This window comes from Octopus bimaculoides, chromosome 22 (assembly GCF_001194135.2).
Source record: "Octopus bimaculoides isolate UCB-OBI-ISO-001 chromosome 22, ASM119413v2, whole genome shotgun sequence".
Lineage (NCBI taxonomy): Eukaryota > Metazoa > Mollusca > Cephalopoda > Octopoda > Octopodidae > Octopus > Octopus bimaculoides.
The window spans coordinates 207,171-223,431 of NC_069002.1; the positions used below are offsets into that span (position 1 = coordinate 207,171).

General features: G+C 35.7%; 1 protein-coding gene across 1 annotated transcript in view; it reads right to left on the minus strand.

Moving 5' to 3' along the window:
- LOC106878713 (intermembrane lipid transfer protein VPS13A) overlaps positions 1–16,261 on the minus strand; it is a 126,965-nt gene that overhangs the window by 85,695 nt on the left and 25,009 nt on the right. The window contains exons 3-12 of the mRNA XM_052975632.1: positions 10,282–10,325; positions 8,899–8,941; positions 7,504–7,695; positions 6,752–6,819; positions 6,259–6,417; positions 5,648–5,740; positions 4,319–4,376; positions 3,434–3,555; positions 2,377–2,558; positions 333–477 (exon numbers count right to left, since the gene is read on the minus strand). Of these exons, the coding sequence (XP_052831592.1) occupies positions 333–477; positions 2,377–2,558; positions 3,434–3,555; positions 4,319–4,376; positions 5,648–5,740; positions 6,259–6,417; positions 6,752–6,819; positions 7,504–7,695; positions 8,899–8,941; positions 10,282–10,325 (1,106 nt within the window). The remainder of the gene's footprint in view (positions 1–332; positions 478–2,376; positions 2,559–3,433; positions 3,556–4,318; positions 4,377–5,647; positions 5,741–6,258; positions 6,418–6,751; positions 6,820–7,503; positions 7,696–8,898; positions 8,942–10,281; positions 10,326–16,261) is intronic.

Consider the following 16,261-nt stretch of genomic DNA (forward strand, 5'->3'; position numbering starts at 1 on the left):
TATATAATCATCATCATAATTTAATGTTCTTTTTTTATATTTGAATAAACACACATATGCATGCCTTCATTTACACACACACACATTCCTAGCTTTATGTACTGAACATGAAATACATACTTATCTATACACACATACTTATCTATACATACACAGATACATACATACATACATACATACATACATACATACACACACAGGTTCATACATACATTTGAATAAAACAAACACACAAACGCATTCATTTACACACACGCACACACTCCATACATGAAATCCAAGGCTGAAATAAATGGCCATGAGAAAACAAAAACTGTTTTATCCGTTGTTACCTCAAGCTTAGCATGTTCTCTTGCAAGGAATATGTTGAAAATGTCCAAACTTTCTTCTACTTCCAATAATTTATCCTTGAAAGATTCATCAATTGGAAATTCAATATGTTTCTTGTATAAGTCCTTGTATTTTTTGTAATTTGTCCTGAAAATAGATTATTATTATTATTATTATTATTATTATTGTTATTATAATATAGAAACCAATAGCAGCAGAGGAGTGGATTGATTGATTCTGACAATTCCAATTCTTTGACTGATACCTTATTTTATTGACTCTAGAGAGATAAAAGGCAAAGTTGACCACGTTGTGATTTGAACTCAGAACACAAAGAACCAGAACAAATACTACAAAGTATGTTTTCCGATTGATTCTATTGATTCTCTCTGCTAACCATGACTTACCAACCTAATAATAATAAAACCTTTAATCCTTCTTTTCAATATTTGTTCTCATCAACTGGATCTGACTAGCAATATCTGTTACCTTAGTAACAACAAGAGAAAGTGGCAACATTATATAAATATGCAAGAATGTTTGTAACAAAGTGTACATAGCAGGTTCTGCAGCTCACTGTTCAATATTAGCTGTATTGATTATTGATTGGCACACCCATACACACACACACTCACACAGATACACTTACATACACACACGACTCATATGCACTCACACACAATCTCTCTCTCTCTCTCTCTCACACACACACATTCTCTCTTTCTCTCTCACACACTCACAACACTCTCTCTCACATACACTCTTTCTCTCTCTCTCTCTCTCTCTCACACACACACACACACTGAGTGCTTGGTTGCCAGCTACTTCTAATGAGTTACAAAGAATCAAGATGGATATACTTTGCTCCACTGAGGGAACATGCAAGCAATCGCACAAACAGCAAGAAATGGCAGCCAAGTTTCCCTCAAATCACACCCTACCATCTTAAATGAAAAAGAATACTTTGGATAAGGCTGTCCAAAACCTTCAAATCAAAAAGATGGAAGAGTCTTGGTTAGAAACTTTTGATCATGGATCTGTTTAATTAGAGCAGGAACAACAACAATACCAATAACACTACAAATAGTGATAGAACCACAACACTGCTAGCATGATCCAGTGAGGAAGATTCTATGTGGCCACTTGGACTGCAAGAAATGGCAGCCAAATCTCTCTCATATCACACTACCATTAGACAGCTAATGATTTGCTGGACTCAAGAAGACCCATAGTCCACAACAGAAGTGTTAATGTCACTCTCTCTGATAAAGAGGATTGGCCTGCAAGAAGCCTGTGCTGGTGCCACATAAAATGCACATAAAAATGCACATAAAAATGCACATAAAATGCACATAAAAATGCACATAAAAATGCCACATAAAATGCACTCATATGCCAGTGCTACATTAAAAGCACCCAGCACACCCCATAACTTAGTGGTTTGGCAAAACAGATCAGATAGAATAAGTACCAGATTTCGCAAAAAAATAAGTTCTGGGATTGATTCATTTGATTAGAATTCTTCAAGACAGTGCCCCAGATGACCGCAGCTTAAAGACTGAAGCAAGCAAAAGATAACTGATAAAAGATAATCCTTTTAGCATAGTCTTTCATGGATGGTGTTCTCAATTTGAAATGTTGGTGACACTTGTAATCTTGCGTACAACTCAAAAACAATTGTCAGCAGAGTCTCAGTAAAAGTTCTTTCCCAATGTAAAGAGAATATGTCACTCTTGCAAAACTTTTGCTGTTCAACTTGTCATATAGACGTGTGTTTACTCTAACATGTATTGATTAATGACTAACTGACATTGCATGGTGAGAACGTTATTAGACTGAAGGTCAATCTCACTCACTCACAACACTGCAGTCACAAGCATGTTGCCCTGGCCAGTCAGCACACTATGTTGTTAAAAAACTTGCTGTCTCTCAGATAGATCTGGTACACTGAACACAAAACAATAGAAGAGTCACAGCCTAAACAACAACATGAATTACATAATATAGGCGGAGGGTATATAGGTATAAAAATAGGAAAAATCTCACCTGTGTTTCAAAATTCTTTCCCAGGAGAAAGGTCGAATTCTTTCTTCAAGGATTGCATTGTAAGCATAGATCCACCATGCTTGTGGGCTCACCTTCAATGGAACATTCGGATGGTATTTGCGGTACTTTCTGTTGACAGTCATCATTTGGAAGGAATCAACTAAATTTATCATATTCAGTAACTGTAGGGAGAAGACAAAAAGTAATCCTTATTATTATTATGGTTCAGTAGTTTTATTTTTATAACGTGCTTTCACTTCACTACCGAGCACAGCTCTGTGTGCCTTGGGTCTGTGCTGTGGTTTGCTGTGGTGCTCTTATGGTTACTGTATTGAAAGTGTTTTGCGTAGGATGTGTGCAGTGCCCAGTAGTGCAATTTTCTGTATGTTATATATATTTGTAAGTCCTGGTGTTTTTGTTACGTTTGTCCTCGTGTTTTACTATCTCAGTGTTTATATTATTATTTAGAATTGTTGTGTGGCTATTATCTAGATTTTCCAGATGTATTTTTCCTTTCAATTGTTCTGTTTCTATTTCTGATATTCTTTTTGCTTTGAGAATGTATCTTCGTATGTTAGCAAGTTTGTTAGGGTTCATTGTTGTATCGAGGTCTTTATTTAGATTATTTTTCTTCCATATTTTATGTGTATGGGTTGTTGCGTTTTCATTGAAAAGGATTGTAGTCTTATAAGCTGCATGGCAACCTCACTGGTGCTTGTGCCACTGAAAAAAAGTACTCAGTACACACTGTAAAGTGGTTGGTGTTTGTAAGGGGATCCAATCATACAAACCCTGCCAAAGTAGAAAGTAGGGCACAAGCAGAGTCCTTGAATCTTCTGGATCCCATCAAACCATCCAACCGATGCCAACATTGAACATGAATGTTAAAAGATGAAGACGATGAAAACAGAATTACTTTCACCCTAAATCAACTTTATCAGGGCTGCCCTGGAGCTAACTAACAACAATAACATCAATAGTAGCAACATTACTAATAGAATGAGGAGTAAAAAAAAAAAAAGAATAAAACACTAAAAGGTGAAACAAACAATCTTACCTGTTGCCGTGAAAATCTAACTTCAATGTCTTCCAAAGATAGGTCTGAAAATATCTTAGGAATTTTGAACCCTCCATTTTTATTCAGAATCACTTTGGCATGAGCAGAGATGGGTTTCATAACTGGAAACATAACAACAGACACATTCAATCAGAAATCATCAACAGCATTACTTTGGTTTCAAATTTGGGGGAGGGGGAAGGGGCTACTCAATTAATCAACCCCAGTGCATAACTGGTACTTATTTTATTGACCCTGAAAGGACACAAGCCAGTTAACCATGACAGAATTTGAACTCAGATTCTATAGTCAAAAGAAATGCTACTCAAGCATTTTGTCCAGTTCGGGTAACAATTCTGCCTTTTGCGTTGCCTTCATAACCAGTATCAGATCAATTAAGTGAAACGAAGGAACTTCTCCATGGGCACTCGACTTAACTAGAAGTAGTAGCTAATAAATCATCCTCAAATAACACAACCTGTTGTTATAGATGAAAAAAAAAAAGAAATGGTGGGGGGATACAATGAAGAGAGGAATTTCTGATATCAGGATTGGATCATTAGGGTTGGAATGGTTTTTTATTGTTGATCATGAGATTTTTCTTTTACTTATTTCAGTCATTGGACTGTGGCCATGCTGGAGCAGCACTGCCTTGGAAGGTCCACTCAAATAAATTGACCCCAATAATTACATTTTTAAGCCTAGTACTTATTTTGTTTTGCTGAACTGCCAAGTTACAGGGATGTAAACAAATCGACACCAGTTGTCAAGGGAGGGGTGCAAAAACAAAGACACATACATAAATACATAGATAGACCTTATACTTGCCAAAATAACTGCAGAATAAATTGGAAACATGAATTTAAGGGAAAATATAAAACTTACTAAACTCTGCATCTTCCTCAAATATTTTGTGTGTATCAATGGATGACTTGAGAAGATTCTGGAATAAAGAAATTTTTTTTTAAATGGTATCAAACACTGTAGTAATAATAATAATAATAATAATAATAATAATAATAATAATAATGGTGGTGGTGATGGAGATGATACTGGTAGTTATGGTTGTTTAGTTGTCATATCAGCTGATCAAGCAGAAAACATGCTCAAAGGTATTCCTCTTATGACTTATTTGCAGACTTTTTGAAATTCTAGACCAAAGCCATCTCCACAAAACAGCAGGCTGCCTTGTAGACACTCCTGCTTATCCCCCATGTTACAAGGTCACCATCTTCCCCTTCTCCACATACATGTCATAAAGTATTTCTTTGAATCTATTTTAAATTGACAGATCTTTCTGGGTTTTTTCAATACTTTCCTTCACCAAATTGATTTTTGCCCCGGGTTTGTCTTGCTCTTAGTATGATACCAACATGAAGGAGTTTTGTGAATGAGAAGAACAGTAGGTGGAGGAAGGCATTGAGAACTGTAGCTTTCTAACCTGGCAGAACTAGCCAAAAGAAGAGAGCACCTTTCAACCTAGTTGTAACATAATAGATATAGTAACAAAATATCCCTCAAACAGTTCCTTATCTTAACATGTTAACTGTGATGGCCTGTTATTGGAACCTAGCAGTGATATCACATTTTTCACACAGTCCTTATACAATTACAAGGAAATGCAATTTTCTTTTGGACATTTTTACAATATTTCATAATTAAACTTTAATATTTATCACTTGTGTTATTTAAATATCCTCAAAACTATGTCAAAAATACAGAATAAAATATTTTCTCAAATTATTAAAATGTACCATTGGTGGTGATTCTGGAAAGTGTGTGAAGCTTGTGATGAACCACCCGTGGTACATCTGGTGATTAACATGTGAAACAAGAAGAAATCCCCGATGTTAGATAATGTAGTTCTAGAAATAATAGGTCTGGAAAAAAAAAATGAAGGTCATCACAGTTGGATTGTCTTTGATCAGAGACATACTTGATTTTGACTGACTTGACATACAAGAAATACCAGCCAACTCTCTCTCTCAAATAACCAAGTCCATCATCTGAAAGAGGTGGACAACAAACAGATTACATTATATATTCCTAGATACACTCTAAAAAAAAAAAGATGGAGTTGGGTCGTGACTAGATTATTTTTGATCATAGGTTTCCTTCATCAAGACTGACCAAAGTTAAGCAACAATAATAAAATCAACAGCAGCAACTCTGGCAAATAGCAATGGTGATGGTGGGAAATAAGCAAGGACTCACTCTCCACTCGTCTGTGTTTAGTCGTGATCGAACAAGATGATTTTCAGGCAAGTAGGGATTCCAATACACTGAAAGGTCTTGTAATTGGGCAAGCTGTAAGAAAAAAAATAAAACAAATAGACAAGAGTAAAGAAAAGAAGAATATTAGCATCAAATGATTAGATTTTCAGAAGTATAACCCTCTAATGTAGAAATTTGCTTTGCAACCTAATAGTAAGACCAAGTTCATTTCTTAAACTCAGTAAGTCTATGTAAATGTTCCAAGAGTCCAAATTCATTCACAGGAAGAAGTTCCTGCGAATGAATTTGCTTTTTAGTGGATAAAGTGTTGCACAGTAATGAACCAACTTTTCAAGGAAACTGGCTACAAAATCAGTGGAATAACACAAGTTGAGATGACTAGAAACCATCTGCCCTTCATGTCTTTGATGTTTCTCTGGGTGAAGAAGTGGGAAGAATGAGAGTGTGTTTATATCTGTTCAGGCACCGAAAAGAATTTGCAAAAGCATGGTACTTGCCACTAAGTTATACTCACTCACAAGTAAGGTGATTTATAAATTCTTATTAAAAACTGCAATGATTATTCTTAATTTGAAAATTAATCAACTTACTTTGTGTAATAATGTATCAGAGCTGTCAAGAATTGTTGGGTGCCAACGAGAATCGGTGCTTTGAGCAGAGAGATTCTTAAGCATAAAACCACAAGCAAATGGACGATCCACATTGGTGACCGTGTCTTCATAGCGAAAATGAACACTGGATATGGATAACTGAAAAAAAACAGAAACAAAATGGACAGTTAGTATTAACAGCCAGAGACATATGTAGGCATAAAAATAACACACGTGAGATCTGGTTGAACTGACCAACCTATGTTTGAGTTTCCAAAGCTCCTAGAGGAACCTGAACCACATCAAGGACCCATCACCGAAACAGGTAAAAAAAAAAGTAATAAAAGGAGGAGGGTAGCAGTAGACACGGAAAAGGACAGAGTAAGGGAAAGAAATAGAAAGAGGAAGAAGGAAAGGAGAAAGAAAAAGAGGTAGACCAAAAATAGTTGAAAAAAAAAAAAAAAAGGGAGAAGAGACAATAACAGCAACTCACCTGGATGTTGTTAACAACATAAGTTGTAAATTTTTCCAAAAATCCAGGAGCCTTTTCTACAGCACCAACTAGAGAAAAAATATAATTAAAAGATAAGTAGTAATTAATAAAAACATACCTTTAGAAATGAACATTTATTTTCAATGATATAGATATAAGATGATAGATGTCAGACCAGTATCTACTTCACTACCAATATCTACCTTGCTATTAGTATCTACCTTGATACCAGTGTCTACCTTGCTACCAGTATCATGTAATCCACAAGTTGAAGAAGCCTCTACCTCAGTGGTTGTCAACTGGGATCCATATGACCCTTGGAAGTGCATATGAGATTTTCTCATTGGTTCACACTCCAACAATGCACAAAACATTAAAATTTCTTTTATACAATTCCTAATAATATTTAAGTATAAAGATATAATAGGATTTTTTCTGAACCCCAAAATGGCTACAAGGATCCAGGAAAGTAAAATAGGAATCAAAGGGGTTCAGAGGCCAAAAAAAAAAAATGGTTGAGAACCACTGCTCTATATGGTCATCCAGTATTTTGTGATAATTGAGTATTAAGTTACAACACTTTATACAACAAGGTAGACTTAGCCATTCAATAAATAAGCAAACACAAAGAAGCTGACTAAATTGAAGGATTAGTAAAATCAGCTCAAATCTTTTGAAAGTGGTGCCACAGTAGGGTGTCACAATCAAAAGACTGAACCATTTAAAACAGGAAACAGTTATCAGGTACTTACCAACATTTTTCATGGCGGATTTTTCAAATGCATCCAATATTTTACGTTTGGCTGCATTTTCATGCAATTTCTCTTTGACTGGGTCATAAGGACGATCAATAACAGGTCCAGCAAGAACATAGAGATCCTCAATTGTAACGATCCAGCTAGAAGAGAACAGTTTGGTCCAAGGAATACTCAAGTTGATTTTTCCTGGAAGACAAAGAAACCAATGAACAGAAAATTAAACAAGTGAATCAACAGTAAATATTTAATTATTGATGATGTACACTTATAATATATAAAGGTATTCATGGGGTGGGGGTGGGGTGAAAAAATATGGGTGACAATTGTTGGGTGTAAAAGATGAGACTTCGACAGTTGGTGACAAATGGTATTTATATTGCGTTGGAGAGTAAGTCTTAGCAGCACTTATGGACCACGGAGACTTAACAAAAACAATGTTAAAAGATAGTGGTAGAGATGGTGAGAAATGATGGTGGTGATGAGTAATAATAATGATGACAGTGATGGTAGTAGTAATAGCAGTGATGACAATCATGATTGATAGTAATGATAAAAGTGATGATTGTATTGATGGTTAAGACTTAAGATGGTGGTGGTTAGGGTTATGGAAATGATGAGTAATGAATGGTGATGCCAGTTGTATTCATCATCATGATGACTGTCATCATGATTATCTTCATTGATTTGATGACAAACGAGATGGCGGAGGTTCTTTGAAAGAAAGAAGAAAACTATCTTAAAACCAAAGTAGACAAAAACATTTTGAGACAGAAAAATATATATGTATCTTGATTCCCACACATACTAATAACCGTTTTCTTCCCACCAAAGGCTTATTTGCCCTAATATTAGACTATTTTCTACAGCCAATAAATGGTGAATGCTTATAAGCTTAAAAATGCTTATCATCATTATTTACAGAAATTTCACGTCACGGGTTCTTAATTTAACACAGTATGTATGTATGTATGTATGTATGTGTGTATGTATGTATGTATGTGTGTATGTATGTATGTTCTGGGATATGTGGCCTATCATCCCCTCTCCTTTCGTCTTCCACTCCTTTTCCCCCTCCCCACCTTTTTCTTTCCCCTTTTTTTTTCTCTGTTTCCTTTCTTATGTCTCTTCTTTGCTGTTTCGTTGAATTTGTGTGAATCTTTCAAAGCTAACATTTGCTTTGAATAAACAATAATTATGGCTTTGCTTTGGGCCTCAACTGTTGTTGAAGCGACAGGGACTTGCTCATAACAATACAGCATTTCTTGGGGAATTTTAAACCTGGCAGAGTCCATCCTTCTCCAACTGATTTCTTCTAGATTCTATAGCAACATATCATATATAATACTCATCTGAACAATAACGATATAACAAATAATTTATAATACTTACCCACACATCCACCTTTTACTTCAACAGGTAATCCAAATTCATACTAAAGCAAAGAAAGAAAATTAAAAAAAACATTAATATTGGTTTCAAGTTTTGGCGCACACACACACACACACACACACACACACACACACACAGATAGATAGATAGATAGATAGATAGATAGATAGATAGATAGATAGATAGATAGACAGACAGAAAGTTCAATAAATATATATGTGCACGCACGCATGCACGCACACACACACACACACACACATGGAACGGGCTTTGTTCAGTTTCATCTCTGGAGTAATTTGGAGGAGATTTGGCTGATATTTCTAGTCGTTTGAGCTACTGCATAATGACTCCACATTGACTCATCTGGATTTGTTGTTGTATTTTAACATCACAAAGAACATCTTTATTTTGCTGAAGTTGATTGACAGAACTAAGAAATAACAAAAATAAAAATACAAAAGAAAATGAAAAACCATTATTGTTCAGAATAAAATATCTCTATTTATCAGAGTTGTACCAAACAAATATCTGATTGAATATTCAAAGATTGATTCACAAACTTTATGCACCATTTACCACAGAGATTAGTATTCCATATTCTAGTAGTTGGCTGGTGTATATTTAGTCAATCTTAAGATGGATAAAAGATGCAATCAAACTTGGCACAATTCAAATTACCAAGACATCTATTTATTTCAGTGTTCTTACTGAAGCACTATGCTTAAAACTTGTAATGTGATAAGTTTGTTTCCCAGAGCAGGCTTGCCTATACAAAGATGCTATTGACAATGGTGGGTGTTGTATTCTGTGTAATGTGCAAGTACTTTTGGCTTTCGTTGCTGTCATCCTTTACTTGGCGTATTTCTGCTTCTTGTCTCCTCGTTTACTCTTTTCTAACGAGTTGTAGTACATTTGAGCACTGTATACAATTAACTTGACACATCAGACAAAATACTGTTTCATTAGATCCTTGTGTGCAACTTGAGCAAGACTAAAGCAAGAGACCAAATTACTGATAATAAATCAGTCAATTATAAGTCATACAGCAAGTAAAAATGAAAATGTTTGAAAATGTGAGTGAATCAGTAATAGAAGATTTCTGGTCATGTTCCACTGACATTTTTTTTTTACCATAATTGATTATTTCTCAAAAGTTTTTTCAACCTAGCGACAGTCACATTGTTTCATTGTATTCAATCTTCTTTATTCCCCGTCCGTTTTCAGCTCATAGACTTTTCAAGTCAGAATTTCCACAATTTGGTCAATGGTGCAGAGTATTATAAACTGTGTGTTAACCCTTTCTAAGTTAGTGCCTAATATAAACAACAATGAAAAAGATATTTGGAAGAATAAAACAAACTGTAAGAAAGATATTCAACTTACCAAGGCTTCTGCCTTTAACTGTAAATCTGTTAATTCTACATTACCTAAAATATGAGAAACAAAGACTATCAGAATGAATTATGGACAGGCACACACATACACATCATCATCATCATCATCGTCATTATTATTAACAACAACATTTAGCCATGGTAAAATGCACCTAACCACCCTGTAAAAACGGTTGATGAACAAATGGAAACAATGTGGTGTAGAGAGAAATCTGTAAAAGACATAGAAACTTCTCTGTGCTGGTGCAGTGATAAAATGCATCCAGTGCACTCTGTAAAGTGTTAGAAAGTATTTCTCTGTAGAAACGATGCCTGGTGAAGGATATGAACAAGACAGGTCTCTCTCTCTGAATAGGAGATCCATCAGATGTTTTATTAAAACTGTGGAACATGGTTTTTGTCCTTCAGTAGAAACTGTTCATTCCTATTTGCTTACCCTTGCAAGGATGAAAAATGGCTAATATTTCCATCAAACTTTGCTTTTGGGACATTTGTTCAAATTCCAAAGAATCCCTCTCAACATATGGCTATGATTCTCTACCACTACTTCTGCTCATGATCAGAGATTGTCAGCCACTAAGGGACATGTTCAACTGGTTAAGGTCTAACAACTGACAAACAAGTCTCTGGCATTGAGCAGAATATTTGCTATAACGATATTTCTACTTCAGCAACTCAGTGCTGAATCTCTCTGAAATGTAATGGAAAATAAGTCAGTTTCAAAACATTGATATCTAGGTTACAAAAGCAAAGTTTGAAGGGAATAGAGGCCATTTCCTTTGGTTTTTAGATTGAAGCAAGTGGGAAATAACACTTACTGATAAAAAAAAAAAAAATTTTTTTTTAAAAACAAATAAAATAAAAATTTTGTTACACAGTGTTATTGGATGTGTACATAGAACATGAGGAATTAAACACAGAGAGAATAAAAAAAACTTGTGGATTTAGCAAACAATCATGGTGACAAAATTCGGTTGCAGGGTTTGTTAATATCTAGGTCTACCAACATTGCTCTGTTCTGGTTGTTGAGGAACTAGTCAACTTCTAATTCTGCTTTACCTGCTTCTGCTTCTCCTGTTTATATGTTTAAGATTTATTAAGATTTACCTGATGATGGCAGATTCTTGCCATGATGTAATCTAGGAATGCTTCAATAAAATGCTGCCAAAACAGCTGTTGTCAGTTTTAAACCCCATTTGTATTCTTTATATATATATATATATATATATATATATATAGAGAGAGAGAGAGAGAGAGAGAGAGAGAGAGAGAGAGAGAGAGAGAGAGAGAGAGAGAGAGAGAGAAAGAGAGAGAGAGAGGTGGGGGGACTAAGTGCAAGGAGAGAATATTCATGAATATGAGTAAACTTGCCACTAATCTGAATTAACCTCACTAATCTTAAAATCAATCAATGCAAATTTAATGTATCCGGAGCTTAGCTTTCAAGACAATATTACATTAATAGGTCTGTCTTTGTCAGTGATGTATTAGGTCAAGTTGGAGAATATATCAACAGTAGATCTCTCAGAGATTATCAGTACATTATAATCAACCACAAATCAATAGATGTAGGCATGGCTGTGTGGTTAGGTAATTCTTTTCACATCTATGTGGTCTCACGTTCAATCCCACTGTGTGACATCTGAAGACACATATCTTCTACCATGGCCTTGGATCAACCAAAGCCTTGTGCGTGAAATCTGGCAGATGAGAACAGTGTGGGAACTGGTCAGAGAGAGAGAGACTGGTCCTGTTCTCAAGCAATGGGTACCATCGGTCACCCAGTTTAACACCGTCACCTGGCCCTTGAGTGAATTTAGCTGTGTCCTCTGTGTTACAAGTATTAGGGTAAGGTCACTGGCTTGAGAATAACATCTTCCCTTCCTTCCTCACAGTTACTAGAAAAAGGGCTGCCATCCATCTCTGAGTAACCCCAATTGTTAACCAACAGTAAACATCCGTTAACCCCTATAATATCATTCTGCCTGAGGCTGCTCTCCTCATTCTAATGATACAAATTGTTGTTTTAAAGTGATCTAAATTAAAATCTTTCATCAAAATTTAATTTTCATGTTAATTCATATTCCAAACATCAGCTAAATAATGGGTTTTTCTACTAAATTCTTCATTATTTTGAAAATTAATGGAAACAAAGGTAGTATGTTTCAAAGAAAATATGGCAACAGTTTCTTCTGTTAACATATCATCAGGGTGCTTCATTTAAAACCTTGTGGATTAAGAGATCCCTTACTTGAAAAACAGGTAACGGTTTAAATCAGGAAAGGCATTTGGCTGTAAAACAATGCCTCGACATACTCTTCCAACCCATGCAAGCAACGAAGAATGGACATAAAATGAAAGAGCAACTGAACACCATGAACAGAATTCTTTACTTTGTTCCAGATTTTGAATAAAAACTGCAAACATCAGCATTGATAAATTATTGAATGGGTTTAAAAAAAAACTGATGGTTTACTACTTACATATAAGGGAGACAGAGAAAAAACAAACAAACAAACAAAAAAGCTCTTACATTATAATAATAAACAGGTATAGGTACAAACATGGCCATGTGGTAAGAAGAATGTTTTTCCAACTACATGGTTCCAGGTTCAGTCCCACTGTGTGGAACTTTGCACAAGTGTCTTCTACTATAGCCTCAGGCTGACCAAGGCTTTGTGAGTGGATTTTGGTAGACAGAAACTGAAAGAAGCTTGTTGTATGTATATGAATGTGCATGCATGTGTGTGTATTTGTGTATGTGATTGTCCCCCACCACTTCTTGACAACCGGTGTTGGTGTGTTTACATCCTGTAACTTAGTAGTTTCGCAAAAGAGACCAATAGAACAAGTACCAGGCTTTACAAAAATTTAATAAAGCACTGGGGTCAATTCATTCGACTAAACTCTTCAAGGTGGTGCCCCAGCATGGCCGCAATCTAATAAGGCCAGCAATTCCGATTAGTTTGCTTTTGCGGAGCAGCGGCCACTGTGGCAGTGGTCGAAGAAGAAGCCGAAAGACCGTTTGTCTGTGAAAACCAAATGCTGGGGTGTGTTCGTGAACAGCTGGCAACTTTCCAATTACAAAAGTCCCAATCTTGGTCTATGCTTGACCCAGAACTGCAGTTCAGTAATAATAATAATAATAATAATATTAATGAGCAATGATGGGGGAGAAAGCAGAAAGAGGGGTAGTAGGAGAAAGAAGCAGAAGAAGAAGCAGAAGAAGAAGAAGAAGAAGAAGAAGAAGAAGAAGTTATTTTTAGTGAAGTACATTATTGACATTCAACACTTTCCTTATATGGTAAACATGGCACACTTATATTTTTCTCTAATTCATCTATTGATTTGTGTTTATCAATTTTTATCTTGCTTGCTAATCTCTTTTTTTTTACATTCAATATTTCAACTCGTATCTAACACTCACCACACACACACACACACACACACACGCTCACTAACACACTCATACACATGCACTCATGCCTTCACACACACACACACACACACACACACACACACACACATGCATTTTCTAAAGCCAATGCAAGAGCCTCTACACAGTCACTCAATCTGCTAGAAACATCAGTAAAATCTCCCTCAAATCACATCTTGCCATCTTAAGTAAAGAAGGATGCACAGTCACAAGGCCAGAAATTTGCAGGAGGAGATCAGTTAATTGTATTGATTCCAATATTCAATGGTACTTTATTTTATTGATCTTTGAAAGGTTAAAAGGAAAAGTTCACCTCAACAGGATTTGAACTCAGAAATAAATCTCACACAACATTTTGTCTGATTCTCTGAGTATTCTGCGAAATCTTTTACTTATTTAACCACTGAGGGCAATTACATTCAAATAACAATAATAATAATAATTCTTTCTAATTCTGGTACAAAGTCAACAATTTTGAAGGTGAGACAAGTTGATTACAACATCTCCAATACTTGACTAATGCTTATTTAATCGACCCCCAAAAGGATGAAAGGCAAATTCAACCTTGGCAGAACTTGAACTCAGAACATAAAGAACCAGAAGCATTTTGTCTGACATGCCAACAATTCTGCCTTAATAATAAGGCACAAGGCCTGAAGTTTTGGCGGGAGGGGGGGGGGATAGTTGATTACATGGACATCAAGCACTCAACTGCTACTTATTTCCTCAATCTCTAAAATAATGAAAGATAAAGTCAACCTCAACAGAATATTAATAGTATTGGATCATCCCATGAATAATGCATGTGTTCTTTCACTGATTGTAAGTAATGGCTTTGTTCATGCTGCCATTTACTTTACCGTCTCCACTACAAAATCACATCTACACTTTTCAACAAGTGGCACAATTATTGTAAATGAAAGGTCTATTTGTATGGTGTTGTTTTGCAGTTCTCCCTGTAAACATGTCCTGGCTGTTTGTTGTTAAACAGACTGGAAGAATCTTGTTTGGATTGGAAGAATCTTGCTTGGATTGGAAGAATCTTGCTTGTCAGTGGCCCCCCCACTTCCAATCCAAGCAAGATTCTTCCAGACCCATTGCTGGACTTTGGTACTTGGACGTCCAAATATTTTGAGTGGGCACTAATTTTTGTAAATTGTATTTTCTAAATCTGTGGGTGTACCGTTAAATAGTGAGGAGTCAGTGCCATCCAGTGCCATCCAGTGCAATCCAGTGTCATCCAGTGCCTCCCCTCAGCTTTTATACATGGTTCAGGTTTTTATACACTGCATATTTTATGAACCATCACAGTATATCGCAGCCAGGTAGAGGTCTGGTGGACCTGGCACCACAGATCCTCTGGGTTTTGCTTAATTTTTTGGTCGATTGGTTGTTAAAGGACTTTTTTCAATCAGAGCTGAGTAAAGTCAGCATAACAACAGCAACAACAACATACAGACCATTATTTTCACTTTTATTATACGATTTTGTAATAATGCCAAGTAGTTTTGGCTCAGAAACTTATTCCACAACATCTGAATGCTACAAATTGCTGTTTGTTCAAAATATTACGATTATTGAATTATGAAGATAAAAAAATATAAAAAATTTAAAAGATATTAATTTTAAATACTTGTTTCATCAGTGAATAAAATATTTGTCTGTTTTGAATTATCGTCATGAAGGAAATAAAGAATATAGTAAGTCGAATTTCTTCATTCTTTTATTTGTTTCAGCCATAAGATTGTGGCTATGCTGGGGCAACACTTTAGGTGTTTAGTCAAACAAATTGGCCCCAGGACTAATTTTCTTTTTAAGCCTGGTATTTATTCAACCAGTGGAAGGGGGACAAACACACACACACACACACACACACACACACACACACACACGCGCATTTAATTGAATATAAACTGAGTCCAGTACCTCTTTTTAAGTCTGGTTCTTATTCCATTAATCTCTTTTCATGAACCACAAAGTTTCCATCTATGAAATTCACTCATGAGGCATTGGTTGGCCCAAGGCTACAGAAGAAGACACCTGCCTAAGATGCTGTGCAGTGGGACTGAACCGAAAACTTCATAGCAGAAAGTGATCTTCTTAACCACACAGCCATGTCTGTGATAATTTTAAACATTAACAATGATTGGGAATTGATCTATTGACTATTGGGAATTGATCGATTGACTGTCAGCAAGACCGACTTCTGTTTAACCAAAATGAATCACAATTAATACAAGCAGTAAAATTATCATTGCAAAAGTGACTGGGTGCTCATTCAATTAAAACTAGGAAATGGTTAGTCAGATGTTCCACAATCAAAAGACTTGATTTTAAACCACAGGACATTTAAATAAATGATAAAGTTCAGCGATCACAGCTTAATATCTACACTATCAATTATTAATCAGTCTAGAACGAGAAGTATTTAAAATTATTATCAATCCAGCTGATGATTGTATATTTGGTAGTTTTGTGTGTGTGAGAGAGAGGGAGAGAGAGAGAGAGAGAGAGAGAGAGAGAGAGAGAGAGA